At 32.5% G+C, this 14,534-nt stretch overlaps 1 protein-coding gene across 4 annotated transcripts in view; it reads right to left on the bottom strand.

Moving 5' to 3' along the window:
- Positions 1-503: 503 nt before the first annotated feature.
- The window catches only part of LOC127707906 (sarcoplasmic calcium-binding protein-like), a 48,878-nt gene continuing 34,847 nt past the window's right edge, over positions 504-14,534 (bottom strand). For 3 of the 4 annotated variants that reach the window (XR_007985080.1, XR_007985081.1, XM_052212669.1), the window contains 2 exons: positions 14,197-14,298; positions 504-1,052 (listed from right to left, as the gene is read on the bottom strand). Coding sequence is in view for 1 of the 4 variants with exons in the window: in XM_052212669.1 (XP_052068629.1) it covers positions 599-1,052; positions 14,197-14,297 (555 nt within the window). In the remaining 3 variants the exon portion in view is untranslated. The remainder of the gene's footprint in view (positions 1,053-14,196; positions 14,299-14,534) is intronic. The other variant, XR_007985082.1, reaches the window with a different exon arrangement.

The raw sequence follows: 14,534 nt of genomic DNA, 5'->3' as shown, positions 1-14,534 counted from the left end.
ACAGTATGCATGATAAAACTAATTGCATTGTCATAAAGAGTAAACAATCATATTCCACAAAACAGACAAAAAAGTGTTTGTATCGTAACTTTAGCTATTACAAACCATATATATATATTATCATATGTGACTATCAAGCCTCCTTCAATGATAACCCTGATTCACCAATACTACAACTAAAATCAAAAACCAGGAGTAAAAAGGCACTATATATTCTAATGCTAGGAGTTTAAGATTCCAATAAAAAAAACCCTATACCCACAAACCACCGATCTCAATACATGTATAAGCAGCTAAAATACGGCAAGCTTTTTAGAAAAGCTATTACTTGTATATCCTTCAATCCTCAGAATTCCATAGTATAAAATACTGAAATTAATTTGAACAAACCCGGACCACAAAACTCGGATTCGTTTTATTTGTAGTAATAGTTATTTACGAATGGTTTTCATTTCTTGTAACTGAAAATGGGAGAGGGCCAACGCCTTGGCAGTATGAAAGAATATATTTAAAAAGTTTATTATTTATCTATAGATACTTTAGTGATACAGTGTTCATTCTAATGTCATATGATTGAATAATAAAAGAAAATGAATCATTAAATAGTATCAATAATTCTAAATCCATACAGACGAGCTTTCTCCAAATTACTAACGTTACTATCGTCACTGTTACAGCAATACTCGACCCAACTTTGCAGAAATAGATTAGCTTCTATGCAACTCGGTTTAACTTGAGGATATGCGTTAAAATACTTCTCATCAAAGGTAACCAATCCCATTGCCCTCAGTGCCTCTACAAACTCATCTTTGGATATCATATTATCTTTGTTAACATCTGTGATCGATACCAGTACAGACATATGTTGTCTTATAGTTTTCTCAAATTCTTTACCATCTTTGTTATATTCCTCTGTCATCTTATTAACGAAACTATCCTCTGTCATCTTCTCTCCTCCTTTCAGGAAAAAATCTCGAAACCAATCTAAATATTTTGTCTTGTAGTCTTTAGCCTGTTCACCCTGCATGTTGTTGCTTTCAATAAATCTATCTCTGAAACAGTCAAAGCAATAAAGGTAATAACAAGATTTATCACACATTTTGTACTAATATGTACGTTTTTGCCTGGCCAATAATAGCCGGAAGTCAAGGTTGGTTATTTGCCCTCGGGGCCAATATCGATATTAGCCCTCGAAATCCATATCGAGCCCCCGAATTTGAAATCCGGTAACCTGTCAATCAAAAACTATTTGTAAACAAGATGTCATCTGAAGCAGCTAGACGATCAGGAGAGGTTTCTCCCAGTATCAAATGACGATGCAAGTAAATTCAAACAAGAAATGAAAAATGAAAACACAATGAAAAAAAAAATGAAGTCTGTAAAACAGTAGAAAGTTATGAATCTGCTGTAGCAGAAAAAAATGTAAAAATCAACAGTTGAAATAGTTATTTGTCCGCCATTACTGAATATCACAAAAGATCCCGTAAAATTTTGACGTCATAATAGAAAATATATGACGCCACAATGGAAAAGTGATTGTTGTATGACATCGAAAGTTCAAGCGGAACAGATTCTCGAGTCAAGCGGAAATGATTTCCAATTAGCGATAAGGTGTATTCTTCCTCAGCATCAATCGGAAATGTAACACTTAATATTTATAACTCTGAGAAATAATATGTTTATTGTTAATTATTTGTTAAACTTTTCACAAAACTTTGTTTCCTCACTGTGATACGAATTTTGTTAACTCACTGTGATACATTTATTTGATTTTTTTTATTCAAATGATTTTTGAATTTTTGTTGAAAAAAAATATTAAACATAATTTGATATACGCTTTCTTTTTTCTCCAGCTTGAAAATTTGTGATAAATAGATTATTATTTATTTACTCACATGAAACAAACCGGGATGCGGTATTCAGTACGTAGGTGAAACTGGACGATATTTATCTAAACGCACTCAAGAACATCTGTATCGTTTTAAAAGACCCAATAAATTCAAAAGTATCATTTATCAACACCTTAAGAAGCACAATCATCCTATTAAATATTTAGCAGTTCAACCTTTAGAAGTAGTAAATAAGCAGCCTGGTGAATCTCATTCAAAGTTTGTACGATCACGGAAAATAATTGAATTAAATTGGATTAAAAAATTACAGACAGTCTACCCTCTCGATCTTAATGATAATATCATGGGAATTGGTAATATATCAAGAACCGATTCTGTTAACATTTTGGATATAGTTTCTAAAACTGTTCGTAAAAACCGTTCTCATGGTCGTAGAAAAAATCGCAATCAAAGAAAATTTCGGACCAATCATACCAATATTTCGGACCTAATTTCTATTTCAAAAAACAACGGCAGACATTATCTGTTAACAAAGCTCTGTTCATTACCGGTTCATAAGTTAAATAAAATTTTAGAGGATTGCAACACAATTTCATATAACAGTCCTAAGTATGAAATCGTTCAAATTATAATGGCATATTGTTATTCTAAACTGTTTCCCAAAATTGATCGCCCTGAAGATCATAAAAAACAGTTTATTAAAATAAAGTATGTCAATAAAGGTTTTGATTTTGTAAATATTGCCGGTATTTTTAACGACCATTCTGTTAAAGAACAAATTCCGGGATATTTTGATAATACTGAGCTCCCTCTTATTTGTTATATTTACAAGAAATCTACCCGGAAATTTGTGTTTAATTATAGCCAATTGTGTAAAGATGTTAATATCAGTGAAAATACACCTACTTCATGTAATTGCAGTTATTCCAAATACATTTATGGACCCATTTCCCATGTTATAACAGGAGATCTTAACATCGTTCAAGACCGAGAGTTAAAATCATTCCTCAGTAAAGGACCTAAATATCGTCCCCCGTCAATTATTAATTGGAATGAGTGTCGTAATATCATCCACGACTCACTCCATACTTACTGTTTGAAATGGATAAAACGGGAAAAAGCTGACAAAAAATCTTTGGACTCTTTTTTTAATTCAGTAATGAACATAGTTGATATACGTATTCAACATTTTAAAGAACATTTTACTCGAAACAATAACCACAATAAACCTATTTCTCGTATCAGACATAAACTAAAAGAACTAGCCAAGGAATTTGTTTTTGTCCCGGCCGATAAAGCTGCTAATAATATTATTATTGTTTGACGTAAATTTTACATTGAGGTTCTGAAAAAAGAAATCACCAATTCACCAACATTCCAACTGACTCCATTTTCAGAAAACGACATCTGTAACAAACATAAACTTTTAGCTACCGCTTTACAAGCAGAACCAAATACAATGAAATTCCCAACTATGTATTGGCTTCCGAAGCTACACAAAACACCTTACAAATATAGATTCATTTCGTCTTCAAACCATTGTTCCACTACTAAATTGTCTATTCTTCTTAGTAGTACACTTGGTACAATCAAAAACCTGATAATAAATTGTTCAAATAAGGCATTCGAAAATAGTGGAATTAATTACTTTTGGAGTGTCAAGAACTCGTTGGAAGTACTTGATAAATTACATGCATATATTGGTGATTTTGAATCTGTTCAAAGTTTTGATTTTTCTACCCTATATACTACATTGCCTCACATTCTCATTAAGAAAAAATTCACACACCTAATTAAATGGACATTTAAAAAGTCAGAATGTGAATATATATGTTCAAACTCTTTTAGGTCATTTTTTAGTAGCAATAAACAAAAAAACTATGTCAATTGGACGTGCTTTGATACTATATATGCCCTTGAATTTTTACTAGATAACATTTTTGTTCGCTTTGGAGATTCCGTATATCGTCAGGTTATCGGAATTCCAATGGGGACTAACTGTGCACCACTTATTGCGGACCTTTTTTTGTATTGCTATGAGTTACAATTTATGACAAAAATCAGCAAAGACCCATCGAAACAACATCTGATACACAAATTTAATAATACTTTTAGATATTTGGATGATATTTTGGCTCTCAATAATGACGACTTCAGTATGTATACTAAAGAAATTTATCCTGTTGAACTTACTTTAAATAAAGCTAATACTAACAATGACCAGTGCCCTTTCCTCGATCTTGATATCTATATCATTAACGGAAAGCTTAATACTAAAATATATGATAAAAGAGATGATTTTTTCATTTCCTTTCATTAATTATCCATTTTTAGATGGTGACGTTCCCTTGTCACCATCTTACGGTGTTTATATATCTCAACTTGTACGATTCGCTCGTGTATGTAACAATGTTTTAGATTTTAACGAGAGAAATTTATGTATTACTGAAAAATTATTACACCAGGGTTTTCGATATCACAAACTAGTCAAAACATTTACTAAATTTTATCATCGGTATAAGGACATCATTCGTAAATATAGCTCAACATGCAGACTTCTTACACGTTCAGGTATTTCACATCCAATTTTTTATGGAAATATTCTTTATAAAGCACAAAAATGTCAGTATTCACCTCTGAAGCTAACAAAACCTTTAAATAGACTTATTAAGAAGGGATATAGTTACGATACTGTTGTCAGGTCATTAAAGATTGCATATTTTGGCGTTAATATTGATTCACTTATAGGGTCTTTGCATCGGCACTAAACACATTTATTTAAAAACCAGTTGTTGGCATGACACGGGTTATGTTCTTCTCATATATGTTATGATGGTATGATACTAAACCCCTAACGGGAAGGATTGTGCCTGATATTCATATGATGAAGACATAATCTTTCAATCAGTTTAATTGAAGTCTGGAGCTGGCATGTCAGTTAACTGCTAGTAGTCTGTTGTTATTTATGTATTACTGTCATTTTGTTTATTTTCTTTGGTTACATCTTCTGACATCAGACTCGGACTTCTCTTGAACTGAATTTTTATGTGCGTATTGTTATGCGTTTACTTTTCTACATTGACTAGAGGTATAGGGGGAGGGTTGAGATCTCATAAACATGTTTAACCCCGCCGCATTTTTGCGCCTGTCCCAAGTCAGGAGCCTCTAGCCTTTGTTAGTCTTGTATTATTTTTAATTTTAGTTTCTTGTGTACAATTTGGAGTTTAGTATGGCGTTCATTATCACTGAACTAGTATATATATTTGTTTAGGGGCCAGCTGAAGGACGCCTCCGGGTGCGGGAATTTCTCGCTACATTGAAGACCTGTTGGTGACCTTCTGCTGTTCTATGGTCGGGTTGTTGTCTCTTTGACACATTCCCCATTTCCATTATCAATTTTATTACATGTCATTTTCCATATTGGTCGTGGTATCAGCCCACGACCCATATCAAGCCCTCGGGTTAAAGCCCTCTGGCTTGATATGGGAGTCTAGGGCTGATACCAAGGCCAATATGGAAAATGTCATGTAATAATCTATAAATACTTATATATACCAATATGGGTTATCCCCTCTTCCCCATATATCGTTTTATTTCACAGTTGATATGTAACGCAGGTGCATGTTCACATTATTAAGGCTTTGTTAACAGGGGTGTAATCGTAATACAGAAGAATCCTACATAAGTGCTTTATGGAATAATTACATGAATCGATAAAACACCAGTTACAGCTATTGATAGAAGTCAGCATCACAACCAGTTCACCTAAACGAAGAAACCAACAAGTCATCTTATCTCCAAACTTACCAATTGTGTTCTATTTCCTATTATGACAGTTTGGTGTTTTTAAAAAAGATCATTGGAAAATACCAAGACCTTGTTGATAAATATTCGTTTCAACTTCACAAATAATACATGATGGTCTTGAAGTATAGATACTAGGTACTGACGTTGTTTATCATCTTAATTACGTGTAAAAATTCCCCTTTTCTGTCCTTGCATATTCTTAACCTTGACTGTTTATCCATTTTTTTATTATATACTTATGACGAGGATCGGTACTTATACATCCCGCAATTGTGTTATTGTGCTATGACCAATTTTGAGTTCTTGTCTTGCATTTTTGCTTTTGTACTTTGTCTCTTTTTTAAAATATTTAAGATTATATTACAATGTTGACTGCTGTACCCCATTTTTTTGACGTTTTTACCATTGTCAATATAATGGAATTCTTTGCGACTGTCATTCAAGTGAGAGGTTTATCTAGCTATAAAACCAGGTTTTATCCACCATTTTCTACATAAGGAAATGCCCGTACTTAGTCCGGAATATGACAGTTGTTTTTCATTCGTTAGATAAAAAGTAAAATAACAAAAATACCGAACTCCGAGGAAAATTCAGAACGAAAAGTCCCTAGTCAAATGGCAAAATCAAAAGCTCAAACACATCAAACAAACGGATAGCAACTGTCATATTCCTGACTTGGTAGAGGCATTTTCTTATGTAGAAAATGGTGGATTAAACGCGGTTCTATAGCAAACTAAACCTCTAATTTGTATGACAGTCGCATACAATTCCTTTATAATGACAACAATGTGTGAACAAAACAAACAGACATAATAGGTAAAACTGTCAAAAATAGGTAGATGTGTTTGAGCTTTTGATTTTGCCATTTTATATAGTGGACTTTCCGTTTTGAAATTCCCTTGGAGTTCGATATTTTACTTTTTGACTGAGTAAACATAAAAATAAGATGATGTGGTATAATTGCTAATGAGACAACTCTCCACCAAATGCAAAGAAATTAACAACTATAGGTCACCGTACGGCCTGTAACATGAGCAAAGCCCATACCGCTTAGTCAGCTTGAGAAGGCCCCGAAACTATTCAAACGTGAAAACTAACGGCTTAACGTATGTACAAAATAATGAACGAAAAACAAATATGGTACACAGAAACAAACGACAACCACTGAATTACAGGCTCCTGACATAGGACAGGCACATACATAATGTGGCGGGTTAAACATTTTAGCGGGCGCCAAACCCCCCTACTAACCTGGGACAGTGGTGTAAAAGTATAACATAAAAACAATTCATAAAAATCAGCTGAAAAGGCTAAACTCATCAGATGGATACACACAGGAATACCTATGAAAAAACAAAACAAACAAAAAGGGGACGTTGCAGGGAACTTATACATCCCCAAAACAAAAAAAGACATTTAGCACAGACCCGAGAGTACTCGCAGTTACTGACAACTAGTTCAAAGCCAAATAACATCTATTAAAATAATCATGCATTTTAGACTTAAATATCAATCAGTACACATCCAACATACAATGGATTTAGTCAAAAGACGTCATTAACAGTCAGAGAAAGAAAAATCACCTTGTGCAATGCCAAGATACAGGTATCGATAGATTGTAAAGCCATGGATGTGCATATTATATAAAAATTATATTTAGTTTGATTTTAATTTACTGATAAGAAAATCAATACTAATACTAATAGAAACAAATTCAAAGATCTAATTATAGTGTTGAATTGGTAACCTTTTAGAATAACTTTATTTAAAGGATCGATAAGTTTACCAGTATTGTATATAATTGTCCGGGCACGGAAATCAACATCTCCATAACAATTAGGATGTGCTATCCCGTTTGAAATAAGTTTTCTATAGGTACATCCAAACTTCAAAACCAAATCTTTACATCATTTATTTCTTTGGAAGAATTTAGGAAAGGTATTAAGAAATTGAATGACGCATTGTGGGCTATGCATGCATAGCACTAGACCTTCAGCCAATCGACGGACGCGGTATGGAACCGTTCAGGATAATCCCTCATTTGTATATTTAAAAAAAAAAATGGGTGGACGAGATGCTCTTCTTGAGAATAAACGAAAGATGATTTCATTACCCTGATAACCATAATACGGATTAAAAGTTATTTTGAAGTTAATATTTTTATTAAAAAACCCCTATTAAAACGATTTTTTATGCGTATACAAACAAGAAAAGGACAAAAAAGAAAAAATTACAGGTCATACATCAATGCTGGTATCTACAGATCTACGAAATGTCGCTAGCGAGTAGAGTCACCGACATCGTATTGGTCACCAATCGTGATGCTGAAAAATCAATTTATCAAACTCAAACAATATCTTGTCAATCAAAAATTCCAGCGTTTTGATAATATCGTCTTCGGTGTATTTGTTGTAGGAATTAATGTGGTTCTTCATCAAGTTTACCTAAAACAAGGCATTGGTATCAACGTTTCCAATTTTTGTAGAAAAAAACTCTGTTTTCAATTGAGCATCTGAAATAGTAGCGTAAAAAGCTTAGAATAATCGAAGGTTTTGCTATTATTGCATAATTGTAAAGATTGGGATTGGGATTGAAGATTTTGGAGTAGATATTTCGAATAAAAAAAAAGTACATATTTGAACGCCACTTCTGGTTGAATAAACCTCATCATAATGTTTTTATTGCAATATTTTACTGTAGAGGGCATGGTGGTAAGAACTTCAGAAGTATATTTAATCAAACATCTTGAAGACCCGCCTGTATATTGTTTTGTATGATTTCTGTAAATTTAAATATCCAGCATAAATATTTTTATCGTTCTTTTTTTATGATACTACCAAAAAAGAGAAAGGGACGTATTTTCTACAATCTCCTTTTTTGTGAAAGAAGTAGGGTATATGTGGAATTCTCTGTTTTGCTGTATATTCCAAGTTCTTGAGTGAGACATTTCAAATAATGGTTTTTGCATTTTAAACAATATTGCTAAAGGCTTTTCTGCTGGAAAAACAATATATGTTTTAAGAAGGGAGGACAAAGCATCAATAATCAGGCTTCTTGAAAGATTCAGAAAGCCTTGTAAAAGTCAATCAATACTATGAAGAAAAACCGCACAAAAACGGCAAAATTGTCTTTGTTGAACGTTAGCTATAAGAGCAAACAGGCGCAAATACATGTTGAAAAATGCAGAAATTATTCAAAAACGCCGCTGGAAGTTCACTGCCTTTAGCCTTTTCAAATATATAATTGTAAATACAACCTAGGCTTCAACTGAACATTTTATTAAATAAGATTTATGACGTTATAACACATTGCACCCATTACAATTTATTAAGTTTTACTTTACGTAACATGTAATGCTAAAATTCGTAAAACACGCACACATATAAAAATCACAACCTTAAAATAAGTAAATTTTCTTTTAAGTGTGTATATTTTCAAATGTGACGTCACTTTGTGCGTTGAGGCTTTGGCTAACTCGGCTGTGTATTTTTATGTCCTGGATTAAGTTGTTTTATGTAATGTATCCGTTTTTATTCTGTAGTCAGTCCCCACTTCGGTTTTATCATGTATATCTATTATATAGTCATTTTATAAAATTTACTGTTTGCAAAATTACAAATTATTCTAAATAATAAGGATGTTCTTGTCCCAGGCAGAAAACCCTGGCCGTTGTTTTACTGTAGAGGGCATGGTGGTAAGAACTTCAGAAGTATATTTAATCAAACATCTTGAAGACCCGCCTGTATATTGTTTTGTATGATTTCTGTAAATTTAAATATCCAGCATAAATATTTTTATCGTTCTTTTTTTATGATACTACCAAAAAAGAGAAAGGGACGTATTTTCTACAATCTCCTTTTTTGTGAAAGAAGTAGGGTATATGTGGAATTCTCTGTTTTGCTGTATATTCCAAGTTCTTGAGTGAGACATTTCAAATAATGGTTCTTGCATTTTAAACAATATTGCTAAAGGCTTTTCTGCTGGAAAAACAATATATGTTTTAAGAAGGGAGGACAAAGCATCAATAATCAGGCTTCTTGAAAGATTCAGAAAGCCTTGTAAAAGTCAATCAATACTATGAAGAAAAACCGCACAAAAACGGCAAAATTGTCTTTGTTGAACGTTAGCTATAAGAGCAAACAGGCGCAAATACATGTTGAAAAATGCAGAAATTATTCAAAAACGCCGCATGAAGTTCACTGCCTTTAGCCTTTTCAAATATATAATTGTAAATACAACCTAGGCTTCAACTGAACATTTTATTAAATAAGATTTATGACGTTATAACACATTGCACCCATTACAATTTATTAAGTTTTACTTTACGTAACATGTAATGCTAAAATTCGTAAAACACGCACACATATAAAAATCACAACCTTAAAATAAGTAAATTTTCTTTTAAGTGTGTATATTTTCAAATGTGACGTCACTTTGTGCGTTGAGGCTTTGGCTAACTCGGCTGTGTATTTTTATGTGTTGGATTAAGTTGTTTTATGTAATGTATCCGTTTTTATTCTGTAGTTAGTCCCCACTTCGGTTTTATCATGTATATCTATTATATAGTCATTTTATAAAATTTACTGTTTGCAAAATTACAAATCATTCTAAATAATAAGGATGTTCTTGTCCCAGGCAGAAAACCCTGGCCGTTATTTTACTGTAGAGGGAATGGTGGTAAGAACTTCAGAAGTATATTTAATCAAACATCTTGAAGACCCGCCTTTATATTGTTTTGTATGATTTCTGTAAATTTAAATATCCAGCATAAATATTTTTATCGTTCTTTTTTTATGATACTACCAAAAAAGAGAAAGGGACGTATTTTCTACAATCTCCTTTTTTGTGAAAGAAGTAGGGTATATGTGGAATTCTCTGTTTTGCTGTATATTCCAAGTTCTTGAGTGAGACATTTCAAATAATGGTTTTTGCATTTTAAACAATATTGCTAAAGGCTTTTCTGCTGGAAAAACAATATATGTTTTAAGAAGGGAGGACAAAGCATCAATAATCAGGCTTCTTGAAAGATTCAGAAAGCCTTGTAAAAGTCAATCAATACTATGAAGAAAAACCGCACAAAAACGGCAAAATTGTCTTTGTTGAACGTTAGCTATAAGAGCAAACAGGCGCAAATACATGTTGAAAAATGCAGCAATTATTCAAAAACGCCGCTGGAAGTTCACTGCCTTTAGCCTTTTCAATTATATAATTGTAAATACAACCTAGGCTTCAACTGAACATTTTATTAAATAAGAATTATGACGTTATAACACATTGCACCCATTACAATTTATTAAGTTTTACTTTACGTAACATGTAATGTTAAAATTCGTAAAACACGCACACATATTGAAAATCACAACCTTAAAATAAGTAAATTTTCTTTTAAGTGTGTATATTTTCAAATGTGACGTCACTTTGTGCGTTGAGGCTTTGGCTAACTCGGCTGTGTATTTTTATGTGTTGGATTAAGTTGTTTTATGTAATGTATCCGTTTTTATTCTGTAGTCAGTCCCCACTTCGGTTTTATCATGTATATCTATTATATAGTCATTTTATAAAATTTACTGTTTGCAAAATTACAAATTATTCTAAATAATAAGGATGTTCTTGTCCCAGGCAGAAAACCATGGCCGTTATTTTACTGTAGAGGGCATGGTGGTAAGAACTTCAGAAGTATATTTAATCAAACATCTTGAAGACCCGCCTGTATATTGTTTTGTATGATTTCTGTAAATTTAAATATCCAGCATAAATATTTTTATCGTTCTTTTTTTATGATACTACCAAAAAAGAGAAAGGGACGTATTTTCTACAATCTCCTTTTTTGTGAAAGAAGTAGGGTATATGTGGAATTCTCTGTTTTGCTGTATATTCCAAGTTCTTGAGTGAGACATTTCAAATAATGGTTCTTGCATTTTAAACAATATTGCTAAAGGCTTTTCTGCTGGAAAAACAATATATGTTTTAAGAAGGGAGGACAAAGCATCAATAATCAGGCTTCTTGAAAGATTCAGAAAGCCTTGTAAAAGTCAATCAATACTATGAAGAAAAACCGCACAAAAACGGCAAATTGTCTTTGTTGAACGTTAGCTATAAGAGCAAACAGGCGCAAATACATGTTGAAAAATGCAGAAATTATTCAAAAACGCCGCATGAAGTTCACTGCCTTTAGCCTTTTCAAATATATAATTGTAAATACAACCTAGGCTTCAACTGAACATTTTATTAAATAAGATTTATGACGTTATAACACATTGCACCCATTACAATTTATAAAGTTTTACTTTACGTAACATGTAATGCTAAAATTCGTAAAACACGCACACATATAAAAATCACAACCTTAAAATAAGTAAATTTTCTTTTAAGTGTGTATATTTTCAAATGTGACGTCACTTTGTGCGTTGAGGCTTTGGCTAACTCGGCTGTGTATTTTTATGTGTTGGATTAAGTTGTTTTATGTAATGTATCCGTTTTTATTCTGTAGTTAGTCCCCACTTCGGTTTTATCATGTATATCTATTATATAGTCATTTTATAAAATTTACTGTTTGCAAAATTACAAATCATTCTAAATAATAAGGATGTTCTTGTCCCAGGCAGAAAACCATGGCCGTTATTTTACTGTAGAGGGAATGGTGGTAAGAACTTCAGAAGTATATTTAATCAAACATCTTGTAGACCCGCCTGTATATTGTTTTGTATGATTTCTGTAAATTTAAATATCCAGCATAAATATTTTTATCGTTCTTTTTTTATGATACTACCAAAAAAGAGAAAGGGACGTATTTTCTACAATCTCCTTTTTTGTGAAAGAAGTAGGGTATATGTGGAATTCTCTGTTTTGCTGTATATTCCAAGTTCTTGAGTGAGACATTTCAAATAATGGTTTTTGCATTTTAAACAATATTGCTAAAGGCTTTTCTGCTGGAAAAACAATATATGTTTTAAGAAGGGAGGACAAAGCATCAATAATCAGGCTTCTTGAAAGATTCAGAAAGCCTTGTAAAAGTCAATCAATACTATGAAAAAAAACCGCACAAAAACGGCAAAATTGTCTTTGTTGAACGTTAGCTATAAGAGCAAACAGGCGCAAATACATGTTGAAAAATGCAGCAATTATTCAAAAACGCCGCTGGAAGTTCACTGCCTTTAGCCTTTTCAATTATATAATTGTAAATACAACCTAGGCTTCAACTGAACATTTTATTAAATAAGAATTATGACGTTATAACACATTGCACCCATTACAATTTATTAAGTTTTACTTTACGTAACATGTAATGTTAAAATTCGTAAAACACGCACACATATTGAAAATCACAACCTTAAAATAAGTAAATTTTCTTTTAAGTGTGTATATTTTCAAATGTGACGTCACTTTGTGCGTTGAGGCTTTGGCTAACTCGGCTGTGTATTTTTATGTGTTGGATTAAGTTGTTTTATGTAATGTATCCGTTTTTATTCTGTAGTTAGTCCCCACTTCGGTTTTATCATGTATATCTATTATATAGTCATTTTATAAAATTTACTGTTTTCAAAATTACAAATTATTCTAAATAATAAGGATGTTCTTGTCCCAGGCAGAAAACCCTGGCCGTGTTAGGCGCAACGTTTTGGAAGTTTTGGTCCTCGGTGCTCTTCAGCTTTGTCCTTGTTTTGTCTTTCAACTTTTTTCATCTGAGCGTCACTGGTTGGTCTTGTGTGGACGAGACGCACGTCTGGCGTATTGAATTTTAAGCCTAGTACCTTTTGTTAGCTATTATTCGTGTGTTTCTTTGTCCTATATGTTCTCCCATTTATTTGTATTGTGGTCTTGTCATGTGATGTTGTCGTTTTGGTGTTGTGTTTCACGTTGCCATAAAAGCGGGAGGTTTGGCATGCCACAAAACCAGGTTCAACCCACCATTTTTTTTCTTAAAATGTCCTGTACCAAGTCAGGAAAATGGCCATTGCTATGTTATAGTTCGTTTCTGTGTGTGTTACATTTTAATGTTGTGTTTTTGTTGTGTCGTTGTTCTCTAAATTTGATGCGTTTCCCTCAGTTTTAGTTTGTAACCCGGATTTGTTTTTATCTCTATCGATTTATGAGTTTCGAACAGCGGTATACTACTGTTGCCTTTATTTGAAAATAATTTGGAGTTTATACATTTGAATGACCTGCTTAGCACACAACCTTCTAAGATTTCTCAATTTCATTTGATCAGTTATATTTTTTTTCAGTTCAAAGATATAATAAAAAGCAATTAACTTACGCTTTATCAAGAAAAGAAAACAAGTAAAACCCTCACAGCTTATCCGGCAACTATCTCACAATGTATCAAGGAAAGAGAAAATAACAGGAAATATACTTACAATTTATCAAGGTAAGAGAGAGAATAACAGGCAACAAATGCTTGTATCAGAACCTTAACCGATATAAGATGCCAACAATTTGATAGTTTGTCACCTTTTGGTAGCGTTAGAATGTTATTTCATTACATTTACAAACAATTTGAAACCACATGTGTACATAGGATTACGCTAGATATACTTACGAAAACAAAATGGCATCAGCAATTGTTAACACGTTGTCTTTGTTTAGGTCAAAAGTTTTATACAGTCTTGTCCATTTCTTTATTAGAAAAGTGTTTGCCATTCTAGGTAAGATAAAAATTAAGTATTTAAAATTTGTGAGCATAAAATTTTAGAGCTCACATATAATAGTAATTGTATAACACTTTACTGCAAGATTGGAAATGTTTTACTCTATAGAAGTAAGTGTGTCCATCTAATTGCAATTTATCACGAAGCCCAAAAAGAGAAAGACCAGGTGCGTTAACAGGGTATGTATGCATCACCCATCATGCAAATTCATACTCAGTCAAAATGTCAC

Source organism: Mytilus californianus, unplaced genomic scaffold (assembly GCF_021869535.1).
Source record: "Mytilus californianus isolate M0D057914Y unplaced genomic scaffold, xbMytCali1.0.p SCAF_7, whole genome shotgun sequence".
NCBI classification, from domain to species: domain Eukaryota; kingdom Metazoa; phylum Mollusca; class Bivalvia; order Mytilida; family Mytilidae; genus Mytilus; species Mytilus californianus.
Note: the sequence above shows the minus strand (reverse complement) of the source record. Positions and strands in the feature narration are given on the sequence as shown.